Raw genomic sequence first — 20,679 nt, forward strand, 5'->3', positions numbered from 1 at the left:
GGGCGAACACAGGAGAAGTCCTGGGTACTGTGAGTGAATGGTATGCCTATGCTGAGTTGACCCACATGGTGAGGAACTGGGCATGAAGCCATCAATGTTTAACCCAAATACCTGAGGCCCAGATGATAAGCATTTTACTGGCAGCATTTGAGATGCCAGTTTGAACAATGCCCCGTCTACCACTTTCGGATCCCGGACTTATATTCTTGCACCCTATGTGGGGCGCCCCATCTATGAGGTGACCTCGGTGGTGGCTAGCTTGGGAGAACTCAAGGGATGGTGGCAGGCAAAGGGGATTAAAAGGGTGAAGACCCTGAAAGGCGCCTGAGCTGGTGAAGGCTGCATCTGGGTGATGAGAATGCAGATGTGGGCTGGTTTGCTGGCAGAGGGAGTAGGCAAAAATAAAACTTATAGACAGCCCAATGCTCTGCTGCTAGAGCTGTGGAGGCAACTGAGACCACAGCAGCAGTTTACCAAGCTTGGGCAGCACCCACAGCAAGAGGTAGAGGTGATTCAGTGAGCAGATTGCATGGTGCCCAAGGGTGTTCCTTTAGATCCAAAGCCCTTTTCTGCTTTGAATGGGCTAAGGCCAAGGTGTCCTCCTGAAAAGCCCAAGCAGGGACAGGAGGCCCACGTGGACCTTGCACTTCACTGGTCACTTGCTGATATACAGAGGGGAAGGGCCCTGGCTGACACCGGCGACGAATGCAGCCTTGTTTACAGCGAGCCGAAGCCGTTTCCCGGTCCTAGTGTGTGCTCTGATGGCTATGGCGGCCAAAGGATGTAGATGCAGGCTGTGTCCTATGGTGTAGGTTTAGAACAGTGTCCTATAAAGGCTGTGGCCTCAGATTTAGAAAAGTGTGACCATGTGGGTGGGCTGTGAAGGCTGCAAAAATCCCCTCCTGGAAAGGGTGGACTTGGCACCTCTGGGCACTTTTGCGGGTCCTGAATAAAACCACGCAGGATTGGAGCTGCCTCTGTGGAGGCTTTCCTGCAGTCTCACAAGGTCAGAGAGTGGACTTGGTCAAGGCAGATAAAGGCACTGCACATGCGGTGGGTGGCCCTTCTAGCCCCATGAAGGCGAGGACCACAACATGAGTTCCAGGGGATACCTGGTGTTGGGTTTTGCCGTGTGTTGCGGATGTGACTGTTGTTGTAGCTACCGCTGTTGCAGGATGTAAATCCATGGGTCAGTGTTACTCACCAAGGGAATATCACGGACGATGGACTGCACACAGAATGTGAGGTGAGAGACCCTGCAGGAGTGGAGTGTGGGGAGAGCAAATTGGCCAAGATGGCGTGTTCAGGCTCTCCTGCCCCACATTTTCTAAATAATGACTATGTATCAGCTGAGACCATTTATAGCACTGCACATGGTACTCACTTGGTCACGGGCTACTTTGTGTGGTACATCCGTGTAAGTTCCACCTGGAAAAGCCCAGAAGGGTTGTGCGTGGTTATGTTGTATTACGGCTGCCGCACCAGCCCGGAGAGAATAAACTCATCTGCAGTTCCTATGGCTCTTTGCATTTTCTTCCAGCCTCTTAGCTCATGACTTGTCTACTGTGGGTTCAGTAAACAGTGTGCACCATGAGATACAGTGAGACAGTTGGCGCTATGAGCATGATCAGCGATACAGCTTTCTATCCTTTTTTGATTCTCAATGTCTAGTCTAGGCTGCTGGTAGATGTGTCGTTTAATATGCTGATGGGCTTCCTCGGTGGTGCAGCGGTAAAGAATCTATCTGCAATGCAGGAGATGCAGGCTGGATTCTTGGGAAGATTCCCCTGGAGGAGGAAATAGCAACTCACTCCAGTAATCTTGCCCAGAAAACCCCATGGGCAGAGGATTCTAGTGGGCTATAATCCATGGGGTTGATAAGAGTTGGACATGGCTGAGCCCTGACTGCAGATAGTAAAAATCAGTGTATAACTCAGGGTCTGTTGGAAGTCAGAGTCATTGTCATCTTGGTCCTTAGCCGGCTCCATTTGAATTTTTTTGTTTATAGCTTCCTTTCTTGTCTCTGGACTCTTTAACTTAAAGATTTATGCTGAAAAAGTGAAGTGTAAGTGTTAGCCACTCCAGTCGTGTCCAAATCTTAGTGACCCCATGGACTGTAGCCTGCCAGGCTCCTCTGTCCTTGAAATTCCCAGGCCAGAACACTCGAGTGGGTTACCATTTCCTTCTCCAGGGGATCTTCCTGACCCAGGGACTGAACCCAGGTCTCCTGCATTGCAGGCAGATTGTTTACCATCTGAGCCACTAGGGAAGCCCTAAGATTTATGCTAATCCCTGCTAAAAGTGGGAGTTGGCAGATTCTGAGCAAGGACCTGGGGCAGCTCTGACAAGACTGTCATCACCTACTTCAGTTTCTTTCCTTCAGGCCCACTCTCTTCCTCAGTGACTTAGATTTTTGCAGTTATTTCCAAACTGATCTCCCTGCCCCTAATCTTATCTGCCTCTGGTATTTCCTCTACATTGCAATTAAACTGATCTTTCTAGAGTGAAAATTTGATCAAATCACTTCTTCCCCTTCCTTCTGTATAATATTTCAGTGGGTTCATCAGAACAAAATCTGAAATGATTATACTTAATTGTCCTTACTAATACTTACTCACCTCTCTGGTTTCATCTCTTGAAAATTTGCATGTCATGTTCTAGCTCTCCTGAATTTCTTACACCTCTCTGAATACTCTGTCTTCTCTCTTCACTCTGTGTCCTTGATATTCCTCAACCTTTGATTGAAAGTTTAAAAATGCCATCTTCGTTATAAAATCCTTTACAATACACTCCAATCTTTAACCCTTTAGGGCAAATACTCTCTTTCTATGTATTATCACAGTAGCTATTATAGTTCATTGGTCACATTAGTTACATTACACAACTATGAACCAGTTATTCTTGTCTTTGTCTTTAGGTTCTAACATCCTTAAGGATGAGGAAACATTTTCAGTTTTGATCCCTAGTGCTCAGTGAGAGCCTAGTATTTAATAATTTCTCAGTCAAAATTTATAGAATTGACTAATTCAACAATACGTAAGAAAAGTCTAGGCTCCCCAGATGGTGCTAAATCACTTCATGGTGACATCAACTCTTCACGATTAGCAGAAAATTTTGTAAAGATAAACGCTTAGTTGCATGAACTCCTCTTTCACCAAAATTACATATATTGACCTTTCCTCCCTAACTCTTTGGAGCAGTATCTCAGAGCTATGTGAAATGCTGTCTCCTGGGTGATGGTCCACATTTTGCCCCAGATAAAACTTAACTTGTGACTCTGATGTCATGTGTCTTTTTTAAGCTGACAAGAAGAAAAGAAAGAGTTTGCATCTTCCCTTTGAAAGCATCCTTCCAAACATCCCACTCAACATTTCAACTTACATCTTATTAGCCAGATCATAATAACCTAACTATATTCAGTGATAAGATAGAAACTAGACTTAGTCATTCTGGCACATGGCACATTGCCCTAAATGTCTATTTTGTATCATTTTAAGTAGGAAATACAGTATGCTGCATTGTTTTATTTCATAACACATTTAATACTCACAGCAACCTTGTGAGATATTTATAAGAGTAGTTCCACTTTAATAGGTGAGCTTAGACATCAAATACAAAAGGTGAAGTAATTTCCCCAAGGTCATGCAGCTGAATTTGTTAGAAATGTTGACTCAGGGATGCATCTAAGGAAAAAAAAAATAAATGTTAGTCCCTTGTCTAAAGGGATCCTTATTTCTTATTTAAAGACTATGTTTATTAATTGAACAAATATTTACTGACCTTTCACTGTTTTCCAGATAATATCTTAGGGTCTATGGAAATATCAATGAATAAGAGAGATAAGGTCCCTATCCACATAGAAGTTCCATTTCAAGAGCAAAAAAATCCATAAAGAGATTACAAATTATGAACTACAGTGTAAACAAACAATTTAATTTGCTATGAAGTGTGTCAGTCAGGATAGGCTAGGAGGTTATGCTACAGTAACAAACCAGCTCCCTCTTTGTTCACAGGGAGCCTGGCTCACGGTGTTATTGTGGGAGAGCCTTAGAGAGACACCATCTCTAAACTCCAACATCAACTCAGCAAGAGAATAGTGTCAACTTCACTGGTCATTAAATATTTCCTTTCAGGGGCAACATATCAACACATGTCATTTTGGCTCACATTTCGAATCATGTAAGTTCCTTAAGCTCATGTGGAAGGGGCCATGCTCCAGGCATGGGGACAGAGTAGGAGAATGGCCTGGCCTGATGGAAGGGCAGAAGTACCCTCTGTCTGCAGGGAGAGAGCTTGGGAGCTGCTCTTTCCTGGGCACCCCTCTAAGGTCACCAACACTTTTCATCCCCAGATTGGGTCCACTGATTAGGGCTTTGTTTGGGTTATTTTAGTATAAATACAGAAACAGGCAGTCATGCCCAGAAGTCCATCTGGTCTCCATTCTTTCCTTTACCATGAGGGCTTTTTATTATAGCCCATGAATTTGTCCAGTCATATCTCCATAATCTTGGCAGCACTGTTCTTCTGCCCCTAAACCCAGCCATGAGAATCTGGAAGAAGAAATTCACCAGTCTCTCAACCATTTTTGCTGAAATACAGAACAGAGAAGTCTGGTGTCACAGTGACCGCAGTGCTTCCTACAGCTGCAGTGTCAATAAAGTTTGTTTCACTGTGTATAACTTCAATTGATTGAGTCTCAATCAAGCTCATATTTCATTCTGAAGAACATTTTATAATCACCATTCAAAGTTTTCACTAGCAGGATGTGTCTATGTTCTACAACATTCTTTAAATCCGCTAAGAGGGAAATGACTGTGTCATTTCTTTGGAGGCACAATTGGTCCATACCAATAATTTAACTAAATGGCTTCAGTACCTGGTAGATTATTGTTATATTTTTTGGAAACTGTGATAAAAATGTTAGAGCCATTCATCTTGCCTTGGCACATTTGCACTCTTTGAGTCTCTAATGGTTTCCATTATTTCTTCCCTTATAATATACCTCTCTAATTTTTCTTTATTGCTCTGTGGTTACTGGTGCATTGCTATTTCTGTAAAGAAACTTTGAAACCTGCTATATCCTACAGGTTTTGTTCTGATTTATATTCATTTTTGTGAAATGTTACTAAAGCAGAATTAATTTAAAACTTGCCAATTCAAAACATTCCAAAGACCCACCTTCTAAACCTGTAATGGAGCCAATTATTTCATTTAAACAACAGAAAAGAACAGTAATTTCCATGTTCCATTAATGAAATGACAGTAGATTAGTTTTGTTCTTAAAAAAACTACTTTGGCTTTCAATATCTGTGGTGTGACTCACTTTAGCTGATGTCCCTGGTTCAGTAAGGTTCAATAATATGGTTCAGTCTGAACCGAACACGTGTTGTACCAGACACTATTTGCCCACCTAATAGTTATCCTCCCCTTTTTAGAACGACAGAATGTACTTGCACACTGGGAGGCAACATGCCTGTCTAGGAACTGTGTTTCCTGGCTTCTTAGTTGCTGCTGAATAGCCAAGTAACCCACTTTGGGTCAGTGGGAAGTAAGTGATAGTCACTGGACAGGAATTCTGGGGAAGGTACTTAAAGAGTACCTTAGATGGCTCACAGATTTGCTTTTTTCTCACCCCTCCTTCTTTTGTGAATTTCAAGTATGATGATGGATAAAAAACATCTCGTGTTAATGGAATTGTATCAGATACTAAACTGGTTTTTTTTTTGTTTGTTTTGTTTTGTTTTTTAAGCAAAGGCAGAAAAAGACTGGTCCCTGATGGCACTGTGGAGTTGCCATCAACCCTGGGCTGCTCATTTCTGGAGTTCTTATTCAATGAGATAAACAAAGGAACTAATTTATTTCAGGTACTGCTTTTCAAGTTTGTTACTCAGAATCTAAAAATCAATTGAGAAAAATTGCCATCTTAATAATATTGAGTTCTCCAGCCCATAAAAATGGAGTACCTCTTTGTTTATTTGGATCTTTAATTTCCATCAGCAATTTTGTAGTTTGCAGCATACATACCTTGTACTTATATTTGTTAAATTTATTTTTAAGTATATTTCTCTATTTCTCTCTTTGACACTATAATGAATAGAATTGTCTGCTTAATTTCAATTTTGGATTGTTCGCTAAAGGATATAGAAATACAATTGATCTGGATATATTAATCTGTTTGTATGGAGTATTACATTAATTGATTTTCAGGTGTTAAACTGACTATGGTGGACATAATCTTAATGTGACCCCCATGGCCCCTATATCCTGATACTAACCACCATCCCCTGAGTATGATCAAAACTTGTGGCTTGCTTGTGATAAATAGAATACAGTAAATATGACTGAATATATGAAATTACATGATTACATAAGATTGTAATACCTTGAGTCTCTTTGTACCTTGTGGGCTTTGAAGAAGCAAGCGGCTACACTGAGGAATTTCAAGTAGTAAGGAAATGGAAGCAGTTTCCAGAAGCTTAGAGTGGTCTCCAGTCAATGACCAGGAAGTAACTGAGGTCCTATAGCCATCAGGAACTGCCAGAAGCCTAAGTGAGCTTGTAGGAAGATCTATCTTTAGCTGGGCCTTGTGCAGCTCCGGGTATTTACGGATTGCAGCCTTGTGGGATGCTAACCCTGGGGCCCAAGGAAACTGTGCCTTGGCTCCTGACCCACAAAACCTGTGAGATAACAACTCAAACTGGGATAATTAAAATAAACTGCTGCTAAAACTATGGTAATATTCTTACTTGGCAATAGGTAGTGTACCAACTTTATGTCCTGAGATAAATGCTACCTCACCATATGTTTCTGGACTCCATTTGCTAATATCTTTTTGAATGTTTTTGTGTCTGTTTTTACATGTGACATTGATCTGTAGAGCTGGCTTTGTTATTAATGGCCCCAGAGAATTAATAGAAAAGTTTTCCTTTTCTATTTTCTGGAAGAATTTGTGGAGCACTGATAAGATTTATTCTTTAAGTGTTTGATATAATTCACCAATGAAACACCATTTTGGTTTCAGACTTCTCTGTATCTTTCTAGAAAGTTCATCTAAGTTGTCAAATTTATTGATATTAGTTGTCTGTGATATTCCATTTAATTTTAATTTTTGTCAGTAATTATGTCCCCAGTTTCATTTCTAATTTTGGAAATTTGTGTCTTCTTTTGTTTTTCTTGGTCAGTCTTGCTAATATTTGTTCATTTGAAAAATATTTCCAGAGAATCAACATTTAGTTTAGTTGATTTATCCATTGTTTTTCTGTTTTCTATTTCATTGATCTGTACTCAGATCGAAACTGTTTCCTTCCTTTTGCTTGATTTGGATTTTATTCGCTCTTCTTTTTCTGCTTTCTCAAGGCAGAAGCTTGGGTTATTGTTTCAGGATCTTTCTTCTTTTCTAATAAATGCCTTTAAAGCTATAAATTTCCTTTTAGTTACTGTGTCAGCTGCATCCCATAAATTAATATGTGTGTCTTCATTTTTGGTCAATTTAAAATATTTTCTAATTCTCTTGTGATTGATGCTTTTGAACTTGGTGTTGGAGAAAATTCTTGAGAGAGTCTCTTGGACTGCAAGGAGATCAAACCAGTCAATCCTAAAGGAAATCAATCCTGAATATTCATCAGGACTGATGCTGAAGCTGAAACTCCAACACTTTGGCCACCTGATGCGAAGAAATGACTCACTGGAAAAGACCCTGATTCTGGGAAACATTGAAGGCGGGAGGAGAAGGGGACAACAGAGGATGAGATGGTTGGATGGCATCATCGACTCAAGGGACACAAGTCTGAGTAAACGCCAGGAGTTGGTGATGCACAGGGAAGCCTGGCATGCTGCAGTCCATGGGGTCGTAAAGAGTCAGACACGACTTAGTGACTGAACTGAACAGATCTTCTTTGAGAGTATGATGTTTAATTTTCAAATATTTTGGATTTCACAGATTTTCTTCTGGTATTGATTTTTAATTTAATCCCATTGTGGTCAGAGAATATACTTTGTATACTTCCAATTCTTTTAAATTTATTGAGAAATTTTATTGCCAAGCATGTGGTCTAACCTGGAAATTGTTCTGTGTATGTATTAAAAGCATTTGCATCCTACTGTTGTTGAATATTCTATTGAGCCATGTTGAGTGAAACTATTCAGGTTTTTTATATATTTTTTGTTTATCCTGCTTGGAGCTCATTGAATTTTGTGAATGTGTTGATCAATGTTTGCATCAAATTTCAGAAGTCTTCAGCCATCATTTCATTGAATGTTTTTTCCATTTCCCTCTCTCATCTTCTTCTGTGATTGCCACTATGTGTTTGTTGGGATGCATCATGCTGCCCCCTATTTCGCTTCATTTTTCCTCAATCATTGTCTTCTGTGTTCTTAAGTTACATGGTCTTGATTGATCTGTCTTCAAGTCCACTGATTCTTTCCTCTGTCATCTGAAATCTACTGTAAAAACCAGGGTAGTAAATTTTTCATTTTTGTTATTTTACTTTTTAATTCTATTTAAAATTCAGAATTTCTATTTGCTCCTTTGAAAAATAATATCTCTTAGTTGATATTCCCTATTTGTAATAATATTTTTTTAACTTTAGAATGTTTTTATTTAGTTCTTTGAGCATATTTATTATACTACTTTGAAGTCTTTGCTAAGTTGAATATCAGGGGAAAATCAGAGATAATTTCTATTTTCTGCTTTTATGCTGGACACTCACTCGTGAGATTTTTTTCATACCTTGGTGAAAACTGGACCTTTGAAAAATATCATAGCAACTGTGGAATTTTATCACCTGCTATTTATTTCTTTGGTGATTTAGCTGAACTAAGTCTCTAGATTCTCTGTCCCACACTGTGTATGGCCTCTGAAGCCTCGATCAGTTTTGTAACTCTTTTGTTAAGATTTTAAGTCTGACATTCAAGTGGTCACTGTAGGGCTAGCCTAGCTGAGTGATCCACAATGATTGGTCAGATTGTGTGCTTAAACACTTTGAACCAGTAAACCGTCCACTCTTCACTAGTGGATCTGTGTCTGGGTTGAATACATTCAGAATTCAAACAGTCTTCAAGTTTCCTCTATTTTTCTGTTTTCTTTCTGTGCTTGAGCCATCGCACTGAGCCAGGGATACATAAGTATCTAGAGACCTCTTCAGTCCCTCCTGTGCATATATGCAGCCTTGTGCGTATTTTCAGCTCCCAGACCACCAGGGATATGTAGGAGCTTATCAGAGCTCAAATATTGCTGTTTAATTTTTGGCTGGTCTTCAATCTGCTGCTTGTCTCAAAGTATAAGAGTCTCAGGTTAGCTGCAATATTATAGCCTTGATTGCCATCTAAGATAAAACTATTGTTTTTAATAATGTCCGAGTGTGGGTCTTTTTCCAAGTCAATCCTGCAGAGAAGTGAAGCTGCCGTGCTCATGGCTTGCTCTTCCCTGGTTACAACCACTGCACCGTGGAGCTGGAGGGAGGAGAATGAGGATGAAGCCATCCTTGGTTAAAACAGCGCAGATTCTCATTGTTCTTACCAAGGTTTACTATTTTTTCTTTAAAATTCTTTCAACTTGTTGTATGATTGATTCAGAGGATATTCAGTGTCCTTAAGGACATTCAGAGTCCTTAAATGATTATTTGTATCTATTCCACTTTATCATTGCTTTTTGGTGAGTAAATGTACAGAACTCCTCCTTCAGTCAATCCAGAAATTATCCTTAAAATTTTCCCTCATATAACTAAAAGCTATCTACTTGTGCTACTTTTGAAGAGAATTCCTTAGTAGCCAGGTCTATTCTTTTTACATCCTTTGTTTGGGCTGTTTTGTATAAATGAGTCTGGGGTGGGGTGATGGGTGGCAATTGTGTATGTGTGTTAAATTTTCAAGTTTTTCTCTAGAGTTTTCCTTCTTATGAAGTCTTATTCTAATTTTATGATGAAATATCCTGTTGACATTCTCCAGGTAGAATTTTTAATTTCTCTGCCATTTTTTGCACTTTATTTCCTTCTGTCTTTTAGATAATCCATTTGCTGTCTCTGTGTTAATGGCAATAATTCTAGTGGCCTACTCCAGCCTCAAGGAGACAATTCTATTCTTCACTCATACACTGTTCATGAGGCATAGCAACTACCATCCTAAGAGCTGTTCTGAAAGCCTGTACTACAAGAACCAACCTCAGACTTTATTACTGAGGGGCTCCTTGCATGGCCAAACTTTATATGGTAGAGACAAGTTATCTAACAACTTGCTAAGATTTCAAGTATAAATATAATTAGCAACTACACTTGTTTAACTGCATAATTAAAAGGAAGTGCAGGTGGTAAGTAGTTTTCAGAATAATGGTAGAGCCTTTTTGGAAGCAGAACCTGTTCTAGAACTTTTTCAAAGTTTTCATGAGGAGTGGGAGGGGAGAAGAGTAGAATTGACATGTAGGTGTCAGTTCAGTTCAGTCGCTCTGTCATGTCCAACTCTGGACAGCAGCACACCAGGCCTCCCGGTCCATCACCAAACTCCTGGAGCTTGCTCAAACTCATGTCCATCGAGTTGGTGATGCCATCCAACCATCTCATCCTCTGTTGTCCCCTTCTCCTCCTTCCCTCAATCCCTCCCAGCATCAAGGTCTTTTCAAATGACTCAACTCTTCGCATCAGGTGGCCAAAGTACTGGAGTTTCAGCTTGAGCATCAGTCCTTCCAATGAATATTCAGGACTGATTTCCTTTAGGATGGACCGGTTGTGTCTCCTTGCAGTTCAAGGGAGTCTCAAGAGTCTTCTTCAACACCACAGTTCAAAAGCATCAATTCTTTGGCACTCAGCTTTCTTTATGGTCCAACTCTCACATGACTACTGGAAAAATCATAGCTTTGACTAGATGGACCTTTGTCGTAAAGTAATGTCTCTGCTTTGTAATATACTGTCTAGGTTTGTCATAGCTTTTCTTCCAAGGATCAAGCGTCTTTTAATTTCATGGCTGCAATCACCATCTACAGTGATTTTGGAGCCCAAGAAAAGAAAGTTTGTCATTGTTTCCATTATTTCCCCATCAAGTTGTCATGAAATGATGGGACTAGATGCCATGATCTTAGTTTTTTGAGTGTTGAGTTTTCAACCAGTTTTTTCACTCTCCTCTTTCACTTTCATCAAGAGGCTTTTTAGTTCCTCTTCACTTTCTGCCATAAGGGTGGCCTCATCTGCATATCTGAGGTTGTTGATGTTCTCCCGGCAATCTTGATTCCAGCTTGTGCTTCATCCAGTCTGGCATTTCACATGATGTACTCTGCCTATATGTTAAATAAGCAGGGTGACAATATACAGCCTTGATATACTCCTTTCCCAATTTGGAACCAGTCCATTGTTCCATGTCCAGTTCTAACTGTTGTTTCTTGACCTGCATACAGATTTGTCAGGAGGCAGGTAAGGTGGTATGGCATTCCCATCTCTTGGAGAATTTTCCAGTTTGCTGCAATCCGCACAAAGGCTTTAGCATAGTCAATGAAACAGAAGTACATGTTTTTCTGGAATTTTCTTGCCTTTTCTATGATCCACTGGATATTGGCAATTTGATCTCTGGTTCCTCTGCCTTTTCTAAATTCAGTTTGAACATCTGGAAGTTCTCGGTTCATGTGCTGTTGAAGCCTGGCTTGGAGAATTTTGAGCATTACTTTGCTAGCGTGTGAGATGAGTACAATTGTGTGGTAGTTCAGGCATTCTTTGGCATTGCCTTTCTTTAGGATTGGAATGAAAACTGACCTTTTCCAATCCTGTAGCCACTTGTGAGTTTTCCACATTTGCTGGCGTATTGAGTGCAGCACTTTAACAGCATCATCTTTTAGGAATTTAAATAGCTCAACTGGAATTGCATCACCTCCAGTAGCTTTGTTCACAGTGATGCTTCCTAAGGCCCACTTGACTTTGCACTTCAGGAAGTCTGGCTCTAGGCGAGTGATCACACCATCGTGGTTATCTGGGTCATGAAGATCTGCAGCACTTTAACATCATCATCTTCTAGGATTTGAAATTGAGAGCAGAGTCTTAGTGGCAGCCCAGAGTCTTAGCCACTGGTTAACCAGGGAAGTCCCACATATACACACTACCATGTGTAGAGTAGATAGCTAGTGGGAAGCTGTTGTATCACACAGGGAGTTCACCTCAGTGCTCTGTGATGACTTAGAGTGGTAGGATGGGGAGTTGGGAAGGAGGTTCAAGACGGAAGGCATGTACGTATACACATAGCTGATTCACTTTGTTGTATAACAGAATCTAACAACATTTTAAAGCAATTATACTTCAGTGAAAAATTAAAATTAAAATGAAAGACAGTCAATGAGGTATAATATATATTTCGTGACCTTTCTTAGGGGGCATTTCAAGAAATAGTTTTATGTAGAATGTATTCTGGACAAAGTTTATATATGCAATATGTAGATGTTATATTCATAATATAAAGAACACTACCAAGAATTAGATTAGTACTATTATTATCAATAGTCCTTATTAGATCAAAGGTAACAAACTACCTCTCTCCATAATAACGATTGTGATTAGATAAAATAATGCTTCATACAACATTAAAATTGACTAGCAATTATAAATTTAAATGTAAACTTTAGGTATAGTGGAATTATACAGACTTAAATTTTAATTTCTCAATGAAAGAGAAAAGTGGTTTTGCCTGACAAAGGTACATTCTGATGATGCCTAGTAAAATGACAATTATAAAGTTCCATAGTCTATACTTTAAACTATTTTTCATACTTGTTTCAAGATTCCTGAATTCCTTGGAGAAATAAAACCCAATTTCAAAAATAAACTTTGCATTTTAAAGCGAAAGCAGGCAAGTTTTCCCTTGTGTAGAACAAGCTATTTCTGAGCTGTAGTGAAATTAGTCAGCTTGTCAAAGGGCAGCATTAACAGGCAATGCAAGACATTTGTTGAACAAATAACTATGTAGACCTCTTCTATAAGAGAACCCTGACCTTAAGAATATAGCTATCTTATTGGGAAATTGCAAGAAAAACTCAAGAAAGTTTTGGTAAATGCCATATGACTCAAAGAAGCTTGGCAAGAATATTTACCTGAAATGAGTAGGAAAACTTCCTCGTAGATTTAGCACTTGGACAGAATTTTGAATCAAGGCATCAAAGAATGAAAGAATCTTGGATCTGGAGATCCAGGGTGCAAACTCAGATTCCAGGCAAGCAGTAAAAGTTAAACATGTGAGCTAAAGCCAAAATAATGGGGAATATTGGGACTGTGGTGAACTAGGAGGTGCTTGACCTGTCTAAAGGAAGTAATATGTTCTTTTGTTTGTTTGTTGGCTTTATTTTTTGTCACACTCTGTGGCAAGCGGGATCTTAGTTCCCTGTACATGTTCAGCCATATCCAGCTCTTTGTGACCCTATGGACTATAGCCCACCAGGCTCCTCTCTCCATGGGATTCTCCAGTCAAGGATACTGGAATGGGTTGCCATGCCCTTCTCCAGGGGATCTTCCTGACCCAGGGATCCAACCCACATCTCTTAAGTCTCTTGCATTGGCAGACAGGTTCTTTATCAGTAGGGATACCTTGGAAGTTCTATTCTTAGCAGCACCAACTACTGACAAATGAGAGTGCAGGCCCAGTGTTGTAATTTCTGAAAAATTTCCCCTAGAAAACCTGAAATATCAGGTTTTTCATGTAAATCTTGTATAAATCTTGAATCATAAATATTCACAACTAAACCCATCTGTTACAGCATCATGTAGGCCAGAGTGGCTGTGAGCTGTTAATCTGGTTTAACAACGGATTACTTCAGAATCCTTGGATTTCCTTCATAACTCTCCCACCAAGTGGTTATCCAGCCTCTACTTAAACTACTCCTGAAATGGGAATCTCAATGCCTGGCAAGGCAAACTGACTGCTAGAACTTTCTTTCTTTCATTTGTCCCCAAAATTATGCTAGTTTTTTTCTGTGCACTGTGCATTTTTTTCTACATAAGACTTGATGTATTTGAAAATAGCCTTTATGTTCCTCATAAATTTTGTCTAGTACCTTCCACTTTTGCTCAACTGGCACTATTTCAAGTTTCCTACCACCTTCAAGTGAATGGATTCAATGATCCATTTTCCTCAGTACATAATACCCAGAACTAAAAGAGGTAGTCTAGGCAAAGAAATGAATATTACCACCCTAGTTCTAGGTATTACAGCTAATATCACTCAGGTATCAAGTGCATGAAACTAAAGATAATCCCATATAGTTTAGTAGAAAGGGATTTACATATTATGAAATCACTAGAACTGTTGAAGGAGAGTGAGCTAGAAGGTCATTCCTGGGCTTCAAGTATATAGAACTGTCAAACTTTTGCAAAGCAACTCCACCTTTTTCCATTACACAGCACTGATGAGAACTCATTTCTCTACATTCTCAACAGCATTTTACATAGTCCATCTTTAGTTTCAACTCTTATGTTTTTAAAATAGTTAAACATGTTTCATTTAGATTCCACCATAGGAAGAGAGATGTGCACAATTTTTCTTTACTATTATTTTTTAAGAGTTAATCAATATTGAATTGATTATTTCATTACCATTACAAAAAAGCAAAAGTAATTTATTCCCTTTAAGCTAGAGAGAATGACCTCATCTGAGGCTTTGCCCCATCCAAAAGGCATTGTATGGTCCCAAACTGTCATATATAGATATTTTACTTAGCCCCCTTAACTATAATTTGGAACAATTCTGTTGTCAACCTAGCAATGGTGTTCCCTATAGATCTGACCAAGGCCTCAATCGCACTGAGGCATTGAAAGTTACCTTTTCCCTCAGCCCAATTCTGCTCTTATTTCCTAAGTGAAGTATATTCTGAAAGCACTCTCTAATCACCCTTCTACACAAAATTTTCCATCTTAAAGTTGTTTTAAGAACCCAATCTAAAATAGTCTCTGAATCTTAGTCCCACGATCCATTAAAGTGAGGACAGCAAACATTTCCTTGTAAAATTACTATACGTGCACGTTTGTCATTCCTCTGAACTCCTTTTCATGTTTAATAAATTGGTAGGAAATAAAGACTGTCCTCTGGGTAGGAGCTGAAAATGCTAGCTAGTTATTTTTCTAAACATCTTTGCTGCAAGTTTAGAGCCAAATGATGTCAGCTCTTCAACATAGTTCCATTGTCTCAAAAACTGGTAATGTAGCAGCAGTACAACAGTTAAACCTTCACGGGGGCAAAAATGGCAGTAATATTAATGGTACAAGCATCTGCTATAAAGTTTATTTTCTGGCATAGAAGGTGATAGTGGTGCACCACTCTAGTTGGTGGTAGAAGCTGTGATTTTTCTCATCAGACCAGTTTAGGTGGTAGAGGTATTGCCCTAGATAGCTCAGTCTTGAGCTTTGTTTTCCAGCCCTCCAAACATCTCTATGGAATGGCCAAAAAGGTGGACCTCTATATAATGGCATCCTTTTTGCAGAGTCAGTCAATTAGCATCTGCTGTTTGCAACTAAATACCTCACTGAAGATTAAATAGTGTAATGTGTGTAAAGCATGTAACATAATATGTAAAGAAGAACATAGTATGTATTAGTTCACTGCAAGTATTATAATTTGATAGCCTTTCTGATGGCTGTGTGCGGTTTTCAAATCATGGCTTTGGTATTGTGAGGAACAACTATGTTAATAAATGGAAAGCTTCTAGAAGAATGGCTTGCACATAATAATCATTCAGTACATGTTTACTCTTAACACTTTTGCCCTTTAGTCACACAATCATCTCTATATACCAAATTGTTAATTCAAGCTGGATAAGGAATTTGGGAACTTGGATTGAATCAAGATGGCTTTGTGTTGAAAAGGTGTCAGAAGCAGGACCTGAACCCAGATCTCCTTAGGAAGACCTGATTCCCAAATGTGCAGTGTTCTCTGATTAACTGATATTCTGGGCCAAGTCCTACCATCTATCCCATGTATTTGAAGCTAAAGGCTTTATGGAAAAGAAAATTAATCTCTCTGTTTACTCTCAAGCCACAATTGTAATGTCATTAGTTGCCATGAAAGAGAAGCCAGTGTTTTCAAAGGGCATTCACATCAGCATTTGTCAGAAAACTTTATATACTTGCTATGCTCGCAGTGTTTCCAAGAAGAACTGAGCATTTTTAACATTCTTTATTTGCCACAAGAAAACTTAATACAATTTTTTTGCAAAAAAAATGTAAATCAAAGATTTGGGAGTTGTCTCTTTGATGACTGATTTCCTAGATTTCACTAAACAAAACCTTTCTGTTTTCTATAAAAGAATATACATTTGGGCTTCCCTAGTGGCTCAGTGGTAAAGAATCCACCTGCCAATACAGGAGATATAGGTTTGATCTCTGATCTGGGAAGATCCCACATGCCATGAGCAACTAAACCTCTGTGCCACAGCTACTGAGACTGTGCTCTAGAGCCGGGGAGCTGCAAGTACTAAATCCACGTGGTGCAATTACTGAAGCCCGTGTGCCTTAGAGCCCATGCTCTGCAACAGGAGAAGCCACTCTAATGAGAAGCCCATGTACCGCAACTAGAGAAAAGGTCATATGCAACATGACCCTGTACAGCCAAAAATAAATAAGTCAATAAAAAATAATAAAATTATTTTTTAAAAAATATATATTTATTTTCCCTTTGTTGAGACTTGAATTTACACAGACTAAGTTTCTTAAGGTCAAGGCAACTATTTCCGACATGGGTCTTGATGAGAAGACATGATTCATTAGTCTTCATTTTCAATTATGTGAACAGGAAAAAAATCCTCAATTAAGTGGAAAAAGAGAGCCTCTCCAAATTTAATCTGTTTGTCTCTAGCACTCAAAGAGAGGATATGAAGAAAGAAGTGGTCTTGAATGTGTTCATTCTGCTTAGAAGTAGAGATTTTAGGAATCCAGTGTGTTTTCAGAAATAAATATTAGTATACTGAAATACAAAATAACTAAATATCTCAATTATACTTCTCCATGTAAGATGATGCATATGCTTTTAATAAGCTCTGATTATTTTTTCCAAGCAAATTAATTTTTGAAATTACAAAGTAATGGGACATACTTCTCTGCATTCTCCTTTTGTGAGGTGGCCACTCTTGGAGTCACAGCCTGGGCTTCTTCAGGGAACGTTGGTAAGGCCATCTTATCAGTGGCCACTGTTGAGAAATCCACAATAGTCTGAATCTAAGGCACATTCAACACCACTAATACTAAAGCTGAAATTTGATCTTCATTAGCCCTACTCCCAAGTATATCTCTATCAATTAAAAACTCAATAAGGAATAAAGAGGGCAATTTTTGTTTTCCCCACAAACCCCAACACCAAGGACCTTAAGGACACCATTGAAATGATGAATTAATCAGCCTCACTCCTATCACTTTGTTATGTGAGAATAGGAAGGTCTGCACTTAGAGCTAAAAGCAAGTGAATTGGTACACATAGCATTTTTTCTCCATACCTCTCCATGCCCTCCTCACTTATCTAGTTTTAAAATACCCAACATAGAGCTCCACCCTTCTTTCTTTTTCATCCACCCGAATACTTATTGAGCATCTTCTCTGTTTCAGGCATAAGGCTTCCTATGGGAAGCTACTTCATTAGGAATCCTGTCTTTCATCTACATTTTCTGCTTTCCCTCTTAATAGTTCCCTTACCTTCAAGCCAAGCAGCCACTCTCTGGTGGTCTTGCTTGCACCCCTGTGCTGTCCCCGGGACTCATCCTCACAGCGTCCTCCTCCACTTAGCATACTGTAAATGTTGGTGTAACACTGTAAATGTTGGTGTAATACCATAAATGTTATACTTAAATTTTGGTGTACCCCATTCCCATCATCCACAGTTACACTGCAGGCTCCTCCCATTTTCATTTCCATTCACATGAGAATTAAGAGACCCACCAAATCTCCCTTGTCAGATTAACAAATATAATGGTTTTGAAAGTGCTTCCAATTAAGAAAAGTGATTTATAGACTATTGTGGAGAAATATCAACAACTTCAAATATGCAGATGATACCAATTTAATGCCTGAAAGTGAGGAGAAATTAAAGAGTCTCTTGATGAGGTGAAAGAGGAGAGTTTTAAACTGGCTTAAAACTCAACATTCAGAAAACAAAAATCATGGCATGGTCCTATCCCTTCATGGCAAATAGATGGGGAAAATGTGGAAACAGTGTCATATTTCATTTCCATTGCTTTTGTGGAGGAACCCCTTAAGTAATGGTGTGGGGAAAATAAAAGTGGTCAGCAAGCTTATTTTGAATGTTTTAATATCTAACGATTGTATAATCAGAGGGTACTCCAGTCAGTTTGGGAGGCTACTGTAATGTAGAAACATATAATAACTATGAATAAAATATAACCCTCCCCTCTGGTGGCTCAGAAGGTAAAGAATCTGCCTGCAGTGCAAGAGACTTGGGTTCAATTCCTGGGTCAGGAAGATCGCTAGAGAAGAGAATAGCCACCAACTCCAGTGTTCTTGCCTGGAGAATTCCACGTACAGAGGAACCTGGTGGGCTACAGTCCATGGGGGTCACAAGGAGTGGGACAAGACTGAAGTGACCAACATTTGCACTTTCACTTTCTCTCAGTTAAATATAGCACTGAGTTTCCCTGGTGGCTCAGAGGATAAAGCGTCAGCCTGCAATGCAGGAGACCCGGGTTTGATCCCAGGGTTGGGAAGATCCCCTGGAGAAGGAAATGGCAACCCACTCCAGTATTCTTGCCTGGAGAATTCCATGGACAGAGGAGCCTGGTGGGCTACAGTCCATGGGGTCGCAAAGAGTCGGACACGACTGAGCTACTTTACTTACTTCAAACCAAGAAAGGGAAATTCCTAGTTTCATAGGTAAAGGAGAAACTCAAAGCCAGAGAAATGAGTGGCATCCAAGTTCAGATCCTCACAGAGGTTTTAGGCATAAACACTAGGTTGTGCAGGTGGTAAAGGATTTGGCTGCCAATACAGGAGAAACAAGAGATGCGGGTTCTGTCTCTGGATTGGGAAGATCCCCTGGAGGAGGGAATGGCAATCCACGCCAGTATTTTGCCTGGAGAATCCCATGGACAGAGGAGACTGGTGGGCTACAGTTCAAGCAGTCCACAAAGAGTCAAGCACAACTGAAGTGGCTTAGCACACGTACAGCTATAATGACCATAAAAGTAGGGGCATGTGGCCCTTGCTTATGGACTATATGTGAATCCAGCAGCCCTGTAAGGCTGATCCAAATGTGAATTGAGCTCTAGAAGACTTCTGTTTACCACCCAAGAAAGCAGATTGGATGTTTGTTAGTTTGCTAACAAATCAGAGTCCTAATAGGAAAAAAAAAAGTTATTTCTGAGATATTGTAGAATATTATCTCTTGAAAATAGCTTGCAAATTTAAGGCTTATACTTAATTTTCACAGCCTCAATACAGATAGATAAAAGGTCAGAATTAATTCTTCTCTTTTGCTACGAAAGTAAAGCATGGCCCGAGTCTTGTGTGTTCCACAGGTCCCAGAGGCAAACTCAAATCTTTGAGCATACTTTCAGCTTCACAACTCCAGAGAAGGTAACTAGCCTGAACAGGAGATTACAGATTTAAATAAAAAGTTGTAATGCACAAAAATAAACTACTATGACCAGAGAATTTGTACCATAAGATCTGAAGATGGTAAAATTACCTGAAAGAGACTTTAAAATAAGCATGATGAAATGTTCAAAGAGATGAAGGAAAAAATAAAAATCAATGAGAGGAAAGGAAAGTATGGGAAAAAAGAACAACTTGAAAAATAACAAAATAGAAATTTTATAAATGAAAAATAAAAAAACAAACTTCAAGTGGTGATTATTGTAATACAATTCAAGAGAAATAATGAATTAGAAAGAAAAAAATAAAGAGCCTAACATAAGATTGTGATAACAAATCTGAAAGAGAAGCTAAAAGACTAAGAAAATGTGAGAAAGGTTAAAAGACATGTGCACACACACACACACACACACACACACGGAGCTCCTGAAGAAGAAATAGAGAAAAGATATGAGAGGTGATATCCAAAGAGATACTAGCTAAGAAATTTCCAACAGTGATAGAAAACATGAGCAGAAATTATCAAAACAAATATACATCTGGACTCACGGTAATAAAGCACTAAATACTCTAAGTCAAAGTAATGAAAGCTACCAGAGAGGATAAACTCTGAAACATTGATTGTCTTTGCTAATGAAATAATGCACTACAATGAATTTTACAAAAATCCTTCTTTGTAGTTCAGGGTTATATTTAGTATTATATTAGAGTATTTCTGGGTTTCCCTCTTGGCTCAGATGGTAAAGAATCTGCCCAAAATGTGGGAGACCCAGGTTTGATGCCTGGCTTGGGAAGATCCCCTGGAAAAAGGAATGGCTACCCACTTCAGCATTCCTCTGGAATTCCATGGACAGAGGAGGCTGGCGGGCTATAGTCCATGAGGTCACAAAGAGTCAGATATGACTGAGGAACTAACACTTTCACTTTCACGGTACATCTAGTAAATGAGGAATTAAAAAATGAAGTTTTACTGTGCATTTACTAATTGGTAGCAACCCATTCCAGTGTTCTTGCCTGGAGAATCCCAGGGTCGGGGGAGCCTGGTGGGCTGCTGTCTATGGGGTCTCAACAGAGTCAGACACGACTGAAGCGACTTAGCAGCAGCAGCACCAGCAGTTAGGTCTTGGTATAA

General features: G+C 39.3%; 1 protein-coding gene across 1 annotated transcript in view; it reads right to left on the bottom strand.

Moving 5' to 3' along the window:
* Positions 1-3,565: 3,565 nt before the first annotated feature.
* DYNC2H1 (dynein cytoplasmic 2 heavy chain 1) overlaps positions 3,566-20,679 on the bottom strand; it is a 493,166-nt gene continuing 476,052 nt past the window's right edge. Inside the window, exon 89 of the mRNA XM_069554796.1 lies at positions 3,566-3,683. Within this exon, the coding sequence (XP_069410897.1) occupies positions 3,672-3,683 (12 nt within the window). The 3' untranslated portion in view covers positions 3,566-3,671. The remainder of the gene's footprint in view (positions 3,684-20,679) is intronic.

Source organism: Ovis canadensis, chromosome 15 (genome assembly GCF_042477335.2).
Source record: "Ovis canadensis isolate MfBH-ARS-UI-01 breed Bighorn chromosome 15, ARS-UI_OviCan_v2, whole genome shotgun sequence".
Classification (NCBI taxonomy): domain Eukaryota; kingdom Metazoa; phylum Chordata; class Mammalia; order Artiodactyla; family Bovidae; genus Ovis; species Ovis canadensis.